This window comes from Artemia sp. Qi Xiang Cuo, chromosome 12 (assembly GCF_049724085.1).
Source record: "Artemia sp. Qi Xiang Cuo chromosome 12, ASM4972408v1, whole genome shotgun sequence".
In the NCBI taxonomy this organism is placed as follows: domain Eukaryota; kingdom Metazoa; phylum Arthropoda; class Branchiopoda; order Anostraca; family Artemiidae; genus Artemia; species Artemia sp. Qi Xiang Cuo.
This window is the reverse complement of record NC_142805.1, coordinates 19,901,157-19,916,711: the sequence shown is the minus strand read 5'-3', so window position 1 is coordinate 19,916,711 and position 15,555 is coordinate 19,901,157. Positions and strand designations below refer to the sequence as shown.

Sequence of the window (15,555 nt, the reverse complement as noted above, 5' to 3'; positions counted from 1 at the left end):
GGGGTGAGGGATCGTGTCAATAGGGGCCATTCTACTGGTGTGTATCAGACTTAGACACAGTGGCTTCTAGTTTTGTCTTGATCTGCAGCTATTTCAATCTTCTAATACAACAAGACCCCTCTTTTAAAATAGGATACAATAAGGTTGCTGAAATATTACTGAAAACATTAGCTAATGTCGATACAAAATCACAGTTATACAATATTTAATCTTCATTCAGTTGATTTTTCATATCGCAGTTCATAATTACAGGTTGTGAATCGTAAAACAATTATTTTGTAAATATTGAACTTAGTCACTATATCGTATAGTTTTTCTTTTAATTAATTTATCCACATGTTAAAAAAATAGAAAAGAAAACGTAGCAAGGCAAAGCAAACGGGAGAAAAAAGGCTAAACAAAAACAGTGCACAGTTGACACAACAAAACTGGTGAAAGAGCGAGAAAAAAAAGAATACAAATTAAAAAATTGTAAAAAAGAAAAATATCTATTAATACTTGACTTTTAAATCAAACTTTGACCTAGTTTATGATTATATTATCTTATTTGTCGGACGTTGGTGCAGTCTAAAAAGGAAGGATTTGAGTTGATTTTGTCCTGTAGTCCTTTTGCCTCACACGCTGCCTCGCCGGCGAAACTGTCAGAGACTCTGCCAAGCACCGCAACAATGCAATCAAATCTTGCCTTCACCCTCGAAATAAAGCGGACTGCGTAAAACTAGCAAGTCTGGACGATCCTCTGAAGCTCCAAGACTTTGTGCCCGCTAATACGCTGGGATTCTATAAATAGCTCGTGTCAAGTACTGCTGCATGATATAAATGCGGAAAGTCTTTGCACCACAAAAAAAAAAAAATATGAAAGTTCGCTGATATTTTTTAGGCAGTCAGTCAAAACCAAGTTTAATCTGTGGACATGGCAGCGTACACAAACTGCATGAGGTCCCTTCTCCCTAACTTTGCTTGAACTTCGTTAAATTTCCCACTCATTACGGATGCGCCGTCATTACATTGGGCAATACACCTCATCAAATCTAAATCATACTTTTCTATAGTTTCACAAATCGAGGTGGATAAGCTCTCGGCGTCTAATTTGTGCATGTGATAGCAGCCGATTGGTCGCTCCACTACTTCTCCATTTGATATGTACCTGAGTAGGATCGCTTTTCTAGACATATATTTTGTCTCGTCGAAAAGAATAGCAAAGTAATTAGCTGATTTTACTTCTGAAATAATGTCTTGGCGCAAAGCATTTCCTATCAGTGTAACTGCGTCATTTTGGTACTGATGACTGCAATAAAGACCATATTGGCGCTTTAACTTGGCATTCAGCTCTTCTTTGTCTTTAGACATTTCATCCATCAATTCAACCAAATTACCCCGGTTTGCAGTTGTTTCTAATTCGTCATGACTCCTTAAAGCAAGACCTTGGCGACCAAGAAAGCAAATAGCGCGAAAAATGTACTTCACGTGATCTCTATTTCCCTGAACCGTTTGAGATCTAGATTGAATTCTGGCATTTGATATAGATCTCGAAGTATAGTACTATTTTTCTTAAATTCCGTCCATGCTGATATACAATGCCTGTGTCTTTCAGAACCATCGTGTTGCTTTAATAGAGCAGAACTGTCTTTCCACTTGTAAAATCCCGAATCAATGAAAGCTTTTTTTCCAGCAGTTTCTCCAGCTCTTAGAGTCCCCATAGAAAAATTGTGGCAAGCAAAACAAAACACAGAATTCAAGATATTTCGGTATTCAATTCATTCATAAGTCTTACTGTAATTTGCACTGAATTTTCTTCCGTTAGAAGTGGAAAGCGGATGTCTCTCAAGAATAGGTTGAGCTGCTTTGTCGTGACGTCTCGTTGAGATATCCGAGCGAGGTTCTTGACTGCTATTGCTACTGGGGCCCGCAAGGGGTTCAGGAATGCACACCGAACTTTCATTTTGACCTGAGCCAGTTGTTGTTCCGCTTGTTTCCGAAGGACTGTCACAGGTGGGTAATTTATCTCCACTAACCTGACGCTTTGAGCGCTGACACTACTGCTAGTTTCTTCATTTTTCTTGTGCATTTTTACCGAAAAAAAAAAATCCAACGTTTCTAGTCGCTTTTTAATTTTAGTTTGAGTACAAACTCTTCACAAGATACAATAAGGAAATACTGACCAGCTGAAGTTTAGTTTTGAATGAACCCTACTCAGAAATCACATTTCCGGTCGAGGATTGGGTAATAAAATAGCGTAGACACGCTCTTAGACATTTCAAAACAAGATTGTTTCCTAATGGTAGAATTAGGGTGGCACAAAAGTGGGAAAGACAGGATATTTCAAAATAAGGTCATCAAAAAGTAACTTCAAAAAGTGCTATTTAATAGCTGTGCAAAACAATGCATAGGGTTGACTAATAAAAACGAACAGTTAGACAGTTTCGTTGCTTTAATATAGCACATAACTAAAATAGAAAATGGCTGTGAAATATAAATGAAAGGTAATCTTCAAAGTCCAGGGGGGGGGGCATGTCTCCCCTTCCCCCTCCCTAATTAGCGCCTCTGCCGCGTACTAATACCTATTGTATGTTTAAATTTAAATTATGTGAAAAATCTAGGTTAGGATTATCACCTTCTATTTTACAACCTCAACGCCATCATTTACTAGCATTTGTTTTCAGGAGTCTTTTTTCCCTGCGCACCACAGAAAATCTAACTGGAAATTCCCTTGCAGAGAATTCTCCCAGTGCATTAATAACCAGGGTATCTATAACTTAAATGGTTTAAAAAATAAGGATAAAATTTTTTACTTCCGTTTTACCACCTTAATGCCATGTAATCCAAGCATTCGTGCTCAGGTTTGTCTAAGTTCAGTAAGCACGAAGAGTGTTTCAGGGGTTCATAGGGCATAGGGGGAGGATTTTTACACCTATACCCTTTGCAAAAGTGAATCTGTTCAAAAAGTTTAGGTGATTCAAAACTTTCGGTTTATCATCTTAATGCCATCTATTTCAGACATTTTTGAAATATCCAATTCTAGTCAACGAAATAAAAAAATCGAAAGATTAAGAGGGCATTCGTGGGGGGGGGGGGGGGCGGGTGATACAAACTCTATACTAAACCTTAGAAAGAGTGTGCTAAACAACTTACAGCTTCTTGGCGATCAAATGAATAATGCATAAGCTACAGGACACACAGACAGACATGCATTCAGTTTTGACGGCTTGTGACGGCAACATTTGGATTAGTGACTTTAGGGCACAGTAGACAGAATATACGAGTATGATCATTCTCTATCTCACCCATTATAAAAACCCGGACCGGGGTGCGAGTGCTCCGGAGAACGTTTTTGCAGATATAAACATAGGCGAAGTCAGATTAGCGGGAATACAGGTTAGTCTGTTTCCGATTGTTTCCATCAAAGTGCATTGAAACAATCGGAAACAGACTAACCAGCATCCTCGCTAATGCAGAAATAAGTGGGAGGAGCTTTTTGTTCGCACCGAGAATGAAAGACCAGAAATGATCTGCGATAAGCTTACTGGTATATTCTGTCTACTGTACTTTAGGGTTTGTAACAGTTTGAGGTAATTACTTTCTAAGATGTATTCAACATCCTAATTTATCGGTTTCTTAATTATTTATATATTCTCTTATCCTTTTTTCGTTTTTTTTTATCAAACGTAATAGCTACAGGATATCAAACAGTTCGTAGTAACGAACAGTAAGTAAGTAGTGACACGACTCAATGGCAACCAAAACTCTAAGAAACGGAATTAGGGTATCAGTAAATATGTTAAAAAAATCTGCTTATTATGCTGATTCCAAATATATAAGATACATGAAGCCTAGTGATACCAATAAAAGGCTACGAGCCTGAGAAAATTTGCCTGATTTTTGGAAAAAAGGGGAAACATCCCCTAAAAATCAAAGAATCTTAATTAAAATCACACAATCAGATTCAGCGCATCAAAGAACCCTATTGCAGAGGTTTCAAGCTCCTATATGCAAAAATGTGGGATTTTTTTTTTTTTTGTCAGAAGAAAGATCACGGATGCGTGTTTATTTGCTGGATGTTTTTTGCCCAGGGGTAATTGTATCGAACCAGTGGTCCTAGAACATCGGGAGAAGGCTCATTTGATCTGAAATTAAAAGTTCTAATGCCTCTTTTAAGTGACCAAAAAGAGTAGAGGGTAACTAGTCCACCTCCCACGCCCCTTTTCCTCAAAATTGTCCGATCAAAATTTTCAGATAGCCCTTTTGTTCAACATAGTTGAGAAGTCCTAAAACTATACCATTTGGAGATAACATGACCTCTCCAGTTCCTGGGGATAGGTCTTTAAGTTATTAAAATTTCCCATGTTGTCGTATAGAATTAGCTATCGTGAAGCATACAGAAATTGTTCGGGGGGGGGGGGGGTATTTTGTGCTTCGGATGGGTTTCCATGGGGACAATTTCCCGTGTGGAGGGAAATTTTTTGGGGTGAACTTTTCAGGGAAAATTTTACACTGGGGGGGGGGGGGATTTGAAAGTATTCCTATATGAAATTACTTTTATTCTAATTACTGTCCTTTGTCTACTCAATTTTGCATGTGATTACCCCAGATTACCCAGATGAATTACCCCAGATGTTTCGGGGTAATTGTCCGAGGAAAATTTTCATCTTGTTTGGTTTTCCAGGAAACGATTTTCGTGGAAGGGGGGGATCTCCAAAGTGATCAGAAAAACTATTAGAACCTAAAGTCTTTTAAAATGAAAGTATGCTAAGGAGAATTTTTTAGACTGAATCTTCTGTAAGAGTTTTTACGGAGGGGGGAGGTGGAATTTTCAGAGAGGTTGGAGTTATGTGGAAGAAATTTTACAGTGGAGGGTGTATTTTACTTTGTATGAATTTTCCACAGAGGATTTCCCATCAGAGGAAGGAATTTTTCATGGAGGGTAAGCCAGGTTTACCGGCGTTATTTAAAAAACGATCAGAAATTAAATAAAAAATCTTTTTAACTGAAAGTAAGGGGCCACTTTAAAACTGAAAACGAGCCTGAATTATTCCATATATGAGCGGATTGCTTCCTCATCAATACCTTGCTCTTTACGCTTAAGTTTGACAGTTTGTCTAATTTTTTAAGAACAAATCCTGAAATACAAGGGGCGTTTAATTAGAATAGGAAGCCTTTTTTAAAAGTTCTAAAAACTTTAGTGTGAAGAGCGAGGTAAGGAGGAAGGGGACAATCCCTTCATATACGGAATAATTTCAATTCGTTTTTAGTTTTAATGTTACTCCTTACCTTCAGTTGAAAAAAAAATATTTAATTTAGCACTAAAATGGACCGCACTAATAATTTAGAAATTTCAGCCACATTTTGTAAAAGCTGTTCTATATTGACCGAATGCTGTTGGCTTGTTCGAATTTCTTATTCATCTACAGAAAACCTGCGCAAGCTCCTGCACCAAACCCCCTTGTTTATAAGCTACATGGAAAATTCTTACCAAACTGTGTCAAATATCTTTTCTGCTACGGGGTAGCCATTATCATCTACAATCACATCTACTGTTAAACTTCCGTGGGAGTCATGAGCCGATTCATAGTTGGTAACAGGCCGGCACGGAATACCAAGAGATCGACAAACTGAAAAAAGCTAAATCTTTAGAAGAGTGGTAACAGAACAATAGCAATAGCAAGTGAATCTGACTGAGTTTCAGTAATTTCAGCAAAGGTTTAATCAGGGGCGCCAATTAGGGGGGGGGGCAGGGGGGCCATGCCCCCCCCCTAGACTTTGAAAATTACCTTCTTATTTATATCTCACAGCTATTTTCTATTTTAGCTATGTGCTATATTAAACCAGCAACTGGTCCAATAAATATGATCAACAAACTGGTGCCCTCATTATATAATCTTGTTTTGAAATGTCTAAGAGCGAGCGCGTCTACACTATTTTATTTCCGAGTAGGGTTCATTCAAAACTAAGCTTCATGTGGTCAGTACCCGTTTCGTTATTATTCTTGTGAAGAATTCGTTGTAAACTATGAATTTTGTATATTGCCTTTTTAAGTAGCTGGGAAAGGAAATGTGTTCTAGGGTTTCAAGGGGTTTTGGTCAGCAGATTCTTGACGTTGTTGAATAGTTTATGGGATGACTAGTCCTAGTGGAGTGTATGGGACTGTCGTGAACAGGAAATGTAAGTGATTGGTTTATGGGGTTTCTAAGGGGGGTAGTTTCACCGTGGATTTTGGGAGTTATTTTCTATGTGTTTTTCTACGTGTTTCTTCAGTTCTTCTCTTGCCGTGTCTGAGTGATGTCATTGTCTACTACTCGTTTAACTATGAGTAAAAAGCGACAACAAACTTTGGATTTTTTTTCGGTGAAAATGCGGAAGAAAAATGAAGAAACTTTAGTGCAAGAAACTGGCAATAGTGTCAGCGCCCAAAGTCTCGGGTTAGTTGAGATACATTCCCCCACAGTAGAAGTGACCCTATTGACCCGGTCACCCACCCCTGCTGCCATCTACAATTTAGTTTAATGCTGACGGGACATAATTTATTCAAGGATTATCGATCGAGTCTAATGTGGGTGTGTCAAGGTCAATCGATCTGTTGTTGTTTGGCCACGTGCGAATGACACGAGGGGTGATTTACATAATCGATGGGGGACTTATTGAGTCACGAGCTTGGGGCTGACGGGACATAATTTATTCAAGGATTATCGATCGAGTCTACTGTGGGTGTGTCAAGGTCAATCGATCTGTTGTTGTTGTTGGGCCACGTGCGAATGACATGAAGGTGATTTACATAATCGATTGGGGAATTATTGATTCACGAGCGTGGGGACTTATGAAACAATATGATCATAGAGTCCCTAGTGGGAAAGATTACGTAATCGCTCAATGACCTCTTTTTCCAAGGTCGATTTATTTGATGTTTTTCTCGGCTAGCCTGCCCTGAGAACTTGATTTACATAATCGATGGGGGACATAATTTATTCACGAGCATAGCACCTGTGAACTTGATTTACATAATCGCTAGGGGAAATTATTGATTCACGAAGGGGAGAATTAGGAAACATTAAGGCTTCTTTAATCTTAGGTCTGAAGAAGGGGGAATTAAGAAACAAACATGGCTTCATTGTTGTTTGGTTAGCTTAACCTGAGAAATAGCACCTGTGAACTTGATTTACATAATCGCTAGGGGAAATTATTGATTCACGAAGGGGAGAATTAAGAAACATTAAGGCTTCTTTAATCTTAGGTCTGAGGGATAAACATTCTTTAGGACAGAGAGAAAAATTAATATTCTATTTTTAAATAGGGTTTCATTGATCTTTAGTGTCAGGAATCATAATTGACATCACATGTTATCTTGGAATTATGCGGGAGTCTAAAGAGATAGAAATTCTATTTTTAAATACGGCTTCACGGAGCTTTAAGTCGGAGAGATAAATTGATATTCTAACGAAACCCTAATAGTTTAGCTAGGAAAATTTATGAGATGAAGAGATTAACGTAGGACAGGGTTTCCTAGAAATTTGAAATGCGTTAGCGCAGAGATGCCAAACAAAAGGAACACGCTGAAATTACGTTTATGGATTTTTTGGGTGAAACCGTTTTATCCATTTTATGGGATTATTTTGGCGAAACAGTTTGAGCCATTTGAAAGAAGATTTTAAGAAAGGTTTTAGAAGAGAATTTGAGGGTGAAACTCTGTGGTCATTATAATACACAAGTTCCATTTGAACAGTGTTGTGAGGTCCCCTACCCCAACCCCAAAGGGTTCCAATCCCCCACCCCAACCCCGAAGGAAGCCCCCCGGTACTCAAAGGTCCCCCAAGCCCCCAAAGAGCCCCAGCCCCCCGAAACGCCCTTCTCAGACCCTCAAAGGCCCTCCTCTGGTCCTCGAAGGGCCCCCGGACCCCCAAAGGGCCCCCCAGACCACAGAAGCCCGCCCCCCAGTCCGCCCTGGTCCCCCGGGCTCCCACAGATCCACCGGTGCCCCCACAGACCCACCCATACCCCCAACAGCCATCCCCGGGCTCCCCAAAGGACCATCGAGCTCCCAAAGGACCAACGGGGTCCCAAAGGCCCTACACCGGCCCCAATGGTCTCCCAAGGTCCCATATAGCCCCAGCCCCCAAACGCCCTCCTCAGACCCTCAAAGGACATCCCCAGGCCCCCCCAAAGGCCCATCGAGCTCCCAAAGGACCACCGGGTCCCAAAGGCCCTCCACCGGGCCCCAAATGTCCCCCAGGCACCCAAACGCCCTCCCTGTCCCACAAAGGCCCCCCAAGCTCCCAAAGGGCCACCGGCGCCCCCCCAGGCCCACCCCGACCCCCAAAGGACACCCCCGGGCCCCCCAAAGGCCCATCGAGCTCCCAAAGGACCCACGGCCCCCAAAGGCCCGGCCCCGGCCCCCAAATGTCCTTCCGGACCCCCAACGGCCCGCCCTGGGCCCCAAAGGCCTACCGGTCCCCAAATGTCCCTCCGGCCCCCCAACGGCCCCCCCTGTGCCCCCCCCCCCCGTGCACCCGTCTTTCGTTGATGTGTGTCGTCTGAAACCTATGATTTGGGATGTGTAGTTTGCTACTTCAGGCTTTTCTGAGCTAAGGTTTCATAGTATTTCCTATGTGAATGTTGTCTGCAACCAATCGTTTGGGATGTGTAGTTTGCTATTTTTGACTTTTCTGAGCTAGTTTTCTTAGTCTTTCGTTGGTGTATGTTGACTGAAACCGATGATTTGGGATATGTATTTTGCTATTTTTTACTTTTCTGAGCTGGATTTCTTAGTCTTTCATAGGTGTGTGTTGTCTGAAACCTATGATTTGGGATGGGTGGATTGCTAATTTTGACTTTTCTGAGCTGGATTTCTTAGCCTTTCATAGGTGTTTGTTGTCTGAAAGCTATAGTTTGGGATGACTAGTTTCCTACTTTTGACTTTTCTGAGCTAGGTTTCGTAGCTGTTCATAGGTGAGTGTTGTCTGAAACCTATGACTTGGGATATGTAATTTGCTATTTCCGACTTTTCATAACCGGATTTCTTAGTCTTTCGTAGGTGTGTGGTGTCTGAAACCTATGATTTGGGATGTGTGGGTTGCTATTTTCTGACATTTCTGAGCTGGGTTTCTTAGCCATTCGTAGGTGTGTGTTGACTGAAACCTATGATTTGGGATGGTTAATTTTCTATTTTTGACATTTCTGAGCTGGATTTCTTAGCCATTCGTAGGTGTGTGTTGACTGAAGCCTATGATTTGGGGGGGTGTAGTTTGCTTTTTGGACTTTTCAGAGCTAGGATTCTTAGTCACTCATAGGTGTTTGTTGTCTGAAACTTCGAGTTTGGGATGAGTAGTTGGCTATTTCAGACTTTTCTGAGCTAAGGTTTCTTAGTATTTCGTAGATGATTTCTGTCTGAAAACTATAGTGGGGGATACGTAAATTTCTAGTTTGGTGTTTTCAGAGTTTGATTTCTTAGTATTTCTTAGGCTTGTTGTGTCTGAAACAGAGGATTTGGTATGTGTCATTTGATAGTTTCGACTGTTCATAGATCGTGTTCTTAGCCTTTCATAGATCTGTATTGTCAGAACATTATGATTTGGGATGTTTAGTTTTATATTTCAGGCTTTTCTGAGCTAAGTTTTTCTAGTATTTCGTATGTGAATGTTGTCTGAAACCAATAGTTTGGGATGAGTAGTTTGCTATTTTGACTTTTCTGAGCTAGGTTTCTTAGTCTTTCGTTGGTGTGTGTTGACTGAAACCTATGATTTGGTATATGTAGTTTGCTATTTTTGACTTTTCTGAGCTGGATTTCTTTGTCTTTCATAGGTGTGTGTTGTCTGAAACCTATGATTTGGGATGGGTTGATTGCTACTTTTGACTTTTCTGAGCTGGATTTCTTAGCCTTTCATAGGTGTTTGTTGTCTGAAACCTATAGTTTGGGATGACTAGTTTGCTATTTTTGACTTTTCTGAACTAGGTTTCTTAGCCGTTCATAGGTGAGTGTTGTCTGAAACCTATGATTTGGGATATGTAATTTGCTATTTTTGACCTTTCTTAACCGGATTTCTTAGTCTTTCATAGGTGTGTGGTGTCTGAAACCTATGATTTGGGGTGAGTGGGTTGCTATTTTTTGACTTTTCTGAGCAGGATTTCTTAGCCATTCGTAGGTGTGTGTTGACTGAAACCTATGATTTGGGATTGTTAATTTGCTATTTTTGACTTTTCTGAGCTAGATTTCTTAGCCTTTAATAGGTGTGTCCTTTCAGAAAATTATGATTTGGGAGATATAGTTTGCTTTTTGGACTTTTCAGAGCTAGGATTCATAGTCACTCATAGGTGTTTGTTGTCTGAAACTTCGAGTTTGGGATGAGTACTTGGCTATTTCAGACTTTTCTAAGCTAAGGTTTCTTAGTATTTCGTAGGTGAATGCTGTCTGAAACTTATGATTTGGGATATGTAAATTACTTTTTCGGGCTTTTCTGAGTTGGATTTCTTAGTCTTTCATAGGTGTGTGTTGTCTGAAACCTATGATTTGGGATGGGTGGATTGCTACTTTTGACTTTTCTTAGCTGGATTTCTTAGCCTTTCATAGGGGTTTGTTGTAAGAAAACTATAGATTTGGATGAATAGTGATCTATATTTGAGTTTTATGATATATTTTTATTATCCTTTCATAGGTGAATGGTGTCTGAAAAATATGAGTTGGGATATGTAAATTACTATTTCGGGCTTTTATAAGCTAGATTTCTTAGTCTTTCGTTGGTGTGTGTTGTCTGAAACCTATGATTTGGGATGGATGGATTGCTACTTTTGACTTTTCTGAGCTGGATTTCTTAGCCTTTCATAGGTGTATGTTGTCTGAAACCTATATTTTTGTATGACTAGTTTGCTATTTTTGAATTTTCTGAGCTAGATTTCTTAGCCTTTCATAGGTGTGTCCTTTCAGAAACCTATGATTTGGATTATGTAGTTTGCTATTTTTGACTTTTCTGGTCTGGATTTATTAGCCTTTCATAGGTGTGTGTTGACTGAAACCTATGATTGAGATGAGTGGTTTGCTATTTTTGTCTTTTCTGAGCTAGTTTTCTTCACACAAAAACTTACACACACACACACACACACACACAACGAAAACTTACACACACACACACTTCAAAACTTACACACACAAAAGCTTAGACATCCACAAACTAACACACACACAAACACAAAAAATTACACCGACACGCAAAAACTTACACACACACGCAAAAACTTAAATTCACACAAAAACTTACATGTACACAAAAACTTACACACACACTAAAACTTACACACACACAAAAAAACTTAGAAACACACACAAGAACAAACACTCACACACGAAAAATTATGCACACACATACACAAAAACACACAAACACAAACACACAAAAAACTTACACATCCACACGAAAACTTACAAGCACATAACATCTTACATTCACACAAAAACTTACACACACACACAATCTAACACTCCCACACAAAAACTTACACACACACACTAAAACTTACACACACACGAAATCTTACACACACATACACATAAAAACTTACACACCCACACATGAAAACTTACACACACACACACACTAAAACTTACACACACACATGCCAAAACTTACACGCACACAAAAACTTACACACACACACACACACACAAAACTTACACATGCACAAGAAAACTAACATGCACACAAAAACTTACAAGCACACAAAAACTTACACACACACACACAAACACACACACACACACACACACACACCCACACACACAAACACAAACACACACACACACACACACACACACACACAAACACACACACACAAACACACAAACACACACACACACACAAAACTCACACGCACACACACGAAAACTCACACACACACACAAAACACACACACACACACACACACACAAAAACTTACACATGCACATGAAAACTTACATGCACACAAAAACTTACATGCACACAAAAACTTACACACACACACACACACACACACACACACACACACACACAAAACTCACACACACACACACACACGAAAACATACATACACACTCCAAAACTTGCACACACACAAAAACTAACACACACACACACACAAAAAAAAAACTAAAACAATGAAAAAAAAAAAACTCACACACACACGCACGCAATATTAAAAACACACACACACAAACACACACACAAACACACACACGCACAAACAAACTAAAACACACACACACGAACACATACACACACACGCAAAAACTAACACACACACAAAAATACACACACAGACACACACACCCAGACACAAACACACACACACACACACACAAAAACTTACACACACACACACACACACACAAAAACTTACACACACAAACACAAAAAATGACACCCACACACACAATCTTAGACACACAAAAACTAACACACACACACACAAACTTAAACCCACACGCAAAAACTTACATGCACACAAAAACTTACAAGCACACAAAAACTTACACACACACACAAAAAATTAAACACACGCAAAAAAACTTACACACACACACAAAAAAATACACACAAACACACCAAAAATAAAAAAAACAAAAACACAAAATAAAACAAAAAAAACAAAAAACAAAAACACACACACATACTACATGCACACACACACACACACACACACACGTCAAAACTTACACACACAAAAACTTAGACACACAAAAACTTACACACACACACACACAAAAACTTACACACACACGCAAAAAATAACAAGCACACAAAAACTAACATTAATACAAAAACTTACACACACACAAACTAACACAAACTCAAACAAACTAAAACACACGCAAAAAAACTCACACACACTCACACGAAAACTTACCTACACACACGAAAACTTACACACACACACGTCAAAACTTACACACACACACAAACTTACACACTTACCATATCAGAGTTACATTGTCTTAATTTTTCAAATTTCCTTTTGAATTTCTGTCGTGAAATGCAAGAGTTGGAATATTTCAGTAGTGACTTGTTGTGCTTTACCTTCTCACAGTTACATTCTCTTGATTTTTAAAAGTTCATTTTGAATTTCTGTCATGAAATGCAAGAGTTGGAAAATTGGGGTCTTATTCCACCAGCCCGAATGGTGGAAATCCACTAGCTCAGTATTGGGGTCACAGTCCACCAGCCTGAACAGTGGAAATTCACTAGCTCAGAATTGGGGTCTTAGTCCACCAGCCTGTATGGTGGAAATCCACTAGCTCAATCTTGGGGTCTCAGCCCACCAGTATGAATGATGTAAAATCACTGTTTAAGTTCGGTTATGTTAAATTATCATGAGCGAGCAGGATAATTTATCCTAAACTTTATCGGCGCGTAGGGTTAGGTTAGACTAGATTAAGTTAGGGTAGGTTAAGTTAGGTTAGGTTAGCCCATTTACGCTTCACTTAGGTTAGCTTAGGTTTGGTGAGAGACAGGCAAAAGTTAGGTTTATGATGTTGTTCGGTGAGGTTGGTTTAAATTAGGATATGTTTTTCCGGCGAGTATGGTTAGGTTAGACCAGATTAAGTTAGGTTAGGTTAAGTTAGGTTAGGTTAGCCCAATGTACACTTCACTTAGGTTAGCTGAGGTTTGGTGAGAGACAGGCAAACAGTTAGGTGTATGATTAGGTTCGGGTAGGTTAGATTAAATTAGGTTAGGTTAAGTTAGGTGAGGCTAGGTTCGCCTACGTACGCGCACGAACGTCGGGTAACCTAGCCTAACCTAATTTACCCTCTCCTAATTTACTCTCACCTAACCTAACCTACTCATCCCCCTCACTGTTTGCCTGTCTCTCACCAAACCTAAGCTAACCTAAGTGATGCGTATATGGGCTAACCTAACCTAACTTAACCTAACCTAACTTAATCTAGTCTAACCTAACCATACTCACCGGAAAAACCTAACCTAATTTAATCCAACCTAACCTAACCTAATCATACACCTAACTTTTTGCCTGTCTCTCACCAAACCTAAGCTAACCTAATTGAAGCGTACATGGGCAAACCTAACCTAACTTAACCTAACCTAACTTAATCTAGTCTAACCTAACCATACTCGCCGGAAAACTTTAGTATAACTTGTAATGATATCTCATGATAATTTAACCTAACCTAACTTAAACAGGGAATTTACATCATTAAGACTAGTGGGCTGAGACCCCCAAATTGAGCTAGTGGATTTACAAAATTCAGGCTGGTGGACTATGACCCCAATTCTGAGCTAGTGAATTTCCACCGTTCAGGCTGGTGGACTGGGACCCCAATACTGAGCTAGTGGATTTCCACCATTCGGGCTGGTGGACTAAGACCCCAATTTTCCAACTCTTGCATTTCATGACAGAAATTCAAAATGAACTTCGAAAAATCAAGAGAATGTAACTGTGAGAAGGTAAAGCACAATAAGCCACTACTGAAATATTCCAAATCTTGCATTTCACGACAGAAATTCAAAATGAAATTTGAAAAATTATGACGATGTAACTATGATATGGTGAGTTTGTAAGTTTTTGGGTGTGTGTTACTTTTGGTGTTTGTGTGTGTAAGTTTTATTGTGTGTGCGTTAGTTTTCGTGTGTGTGTGTGTAAGTTTTTGTGTGTGTGTGTGTAATTTTTTGTTCGTGTGTGTAAGTTTTTGTGTGTGTAATTTTTTGTGTGAATGTAAGTTTTTGTGTGTATGTGTGTGTAAGTTTTTGTGTGTGCTGTGTGTGTAAGTTTTGTGTGTGTGTGTTGTGTGTAAGTTCTATGTGTGTGTGTGTGTAAGTTTTTGTGTGTGTAATGTGTGTGTGTACGTGTGTGTGTGTGTGTGTGTGTGTGTGTATTTGTGTTTGTGTTTGATTTTTTATTTGTTTTTGTGTTTTTTTGTGTGAATGTGTGTGTATTTTTGTTTGCGTTTGTGTATGTTTGGGTGTTTGTGTTATTTTTTTTGTGAATGTAATTTTGTGTGTTCATGTAAGTTTTTGCGTGTGTGTGTAAGTTTTTGTGTGTATGTGTAAGTTTGTGTGTGTCTTATATTTTGTTTGTGTGTGTTAGTTTTTGTGTGTGTTTTTGTTAGTTTGTGTGTGTGTGTTTTTGTGTGTGTGTATGTTTTTTGTATGTATCTGTGTTTGTGTGTTTGTGTGTGTGTGTGTGTGAGTGTGTGTTAGTTTTTGTGTGTGTAAGTTTTTGAATGTGTGTGTGATTTTTAGTGTGTGTGTTTGTAAGTTTGTGTGTGTGTGTGTGTGTTTATTGTGTGTTTGTAGTTTGTGTGTGTGTGTTTGTAAGTTTTTGTGCGTGTGTGTGTGAGTTTTGTTGTGTTGATGTGTAAGTTTTTTTTGTGTGTGTTTGTTTTTAAGTTTTTTTGTTTGTGCTTTTTTTTGCGTTTATATTTATTTATTCGTGTGTGTGTGTGTGTGTGAGATTTTTGGTGGAGGTGTTTGGTCTTTTTTTTTTTTTGTTTGTGTGTGTTTGTGTGTTAGTTTTTGTGTGCATGTAAGTTTTTGTGTGCATGTAAGTTTTCGTGTGCATGTGTAAGTTTTTGTGTGTGTG

At 39.2% G+C, this 15,555-nt stretch overlaps 1 protein-coding gene across 1 annotated transcript in view; it reads right to left on the bottom strand.

Moving 5' to 3' along the window:
* The window catches only part of LOC148945874 (annulin-like), a 218,068-nt gene that overhangs the window by 125,499 nt on the left and 77,014 nt on the right, over window positions 1–15,555 (bottom strand). The window contains exon 6 of the mRNA XM_089097538.1: window positions 5,471–5,609. Within this exon, the coding sequence (XP_088953664.1) occupies window positions 5,471–5,609 (139 nt within the window). The remainder of the gene's footprint in view (window positions 1–5,470; window positions 5,610–15,555) is intronic.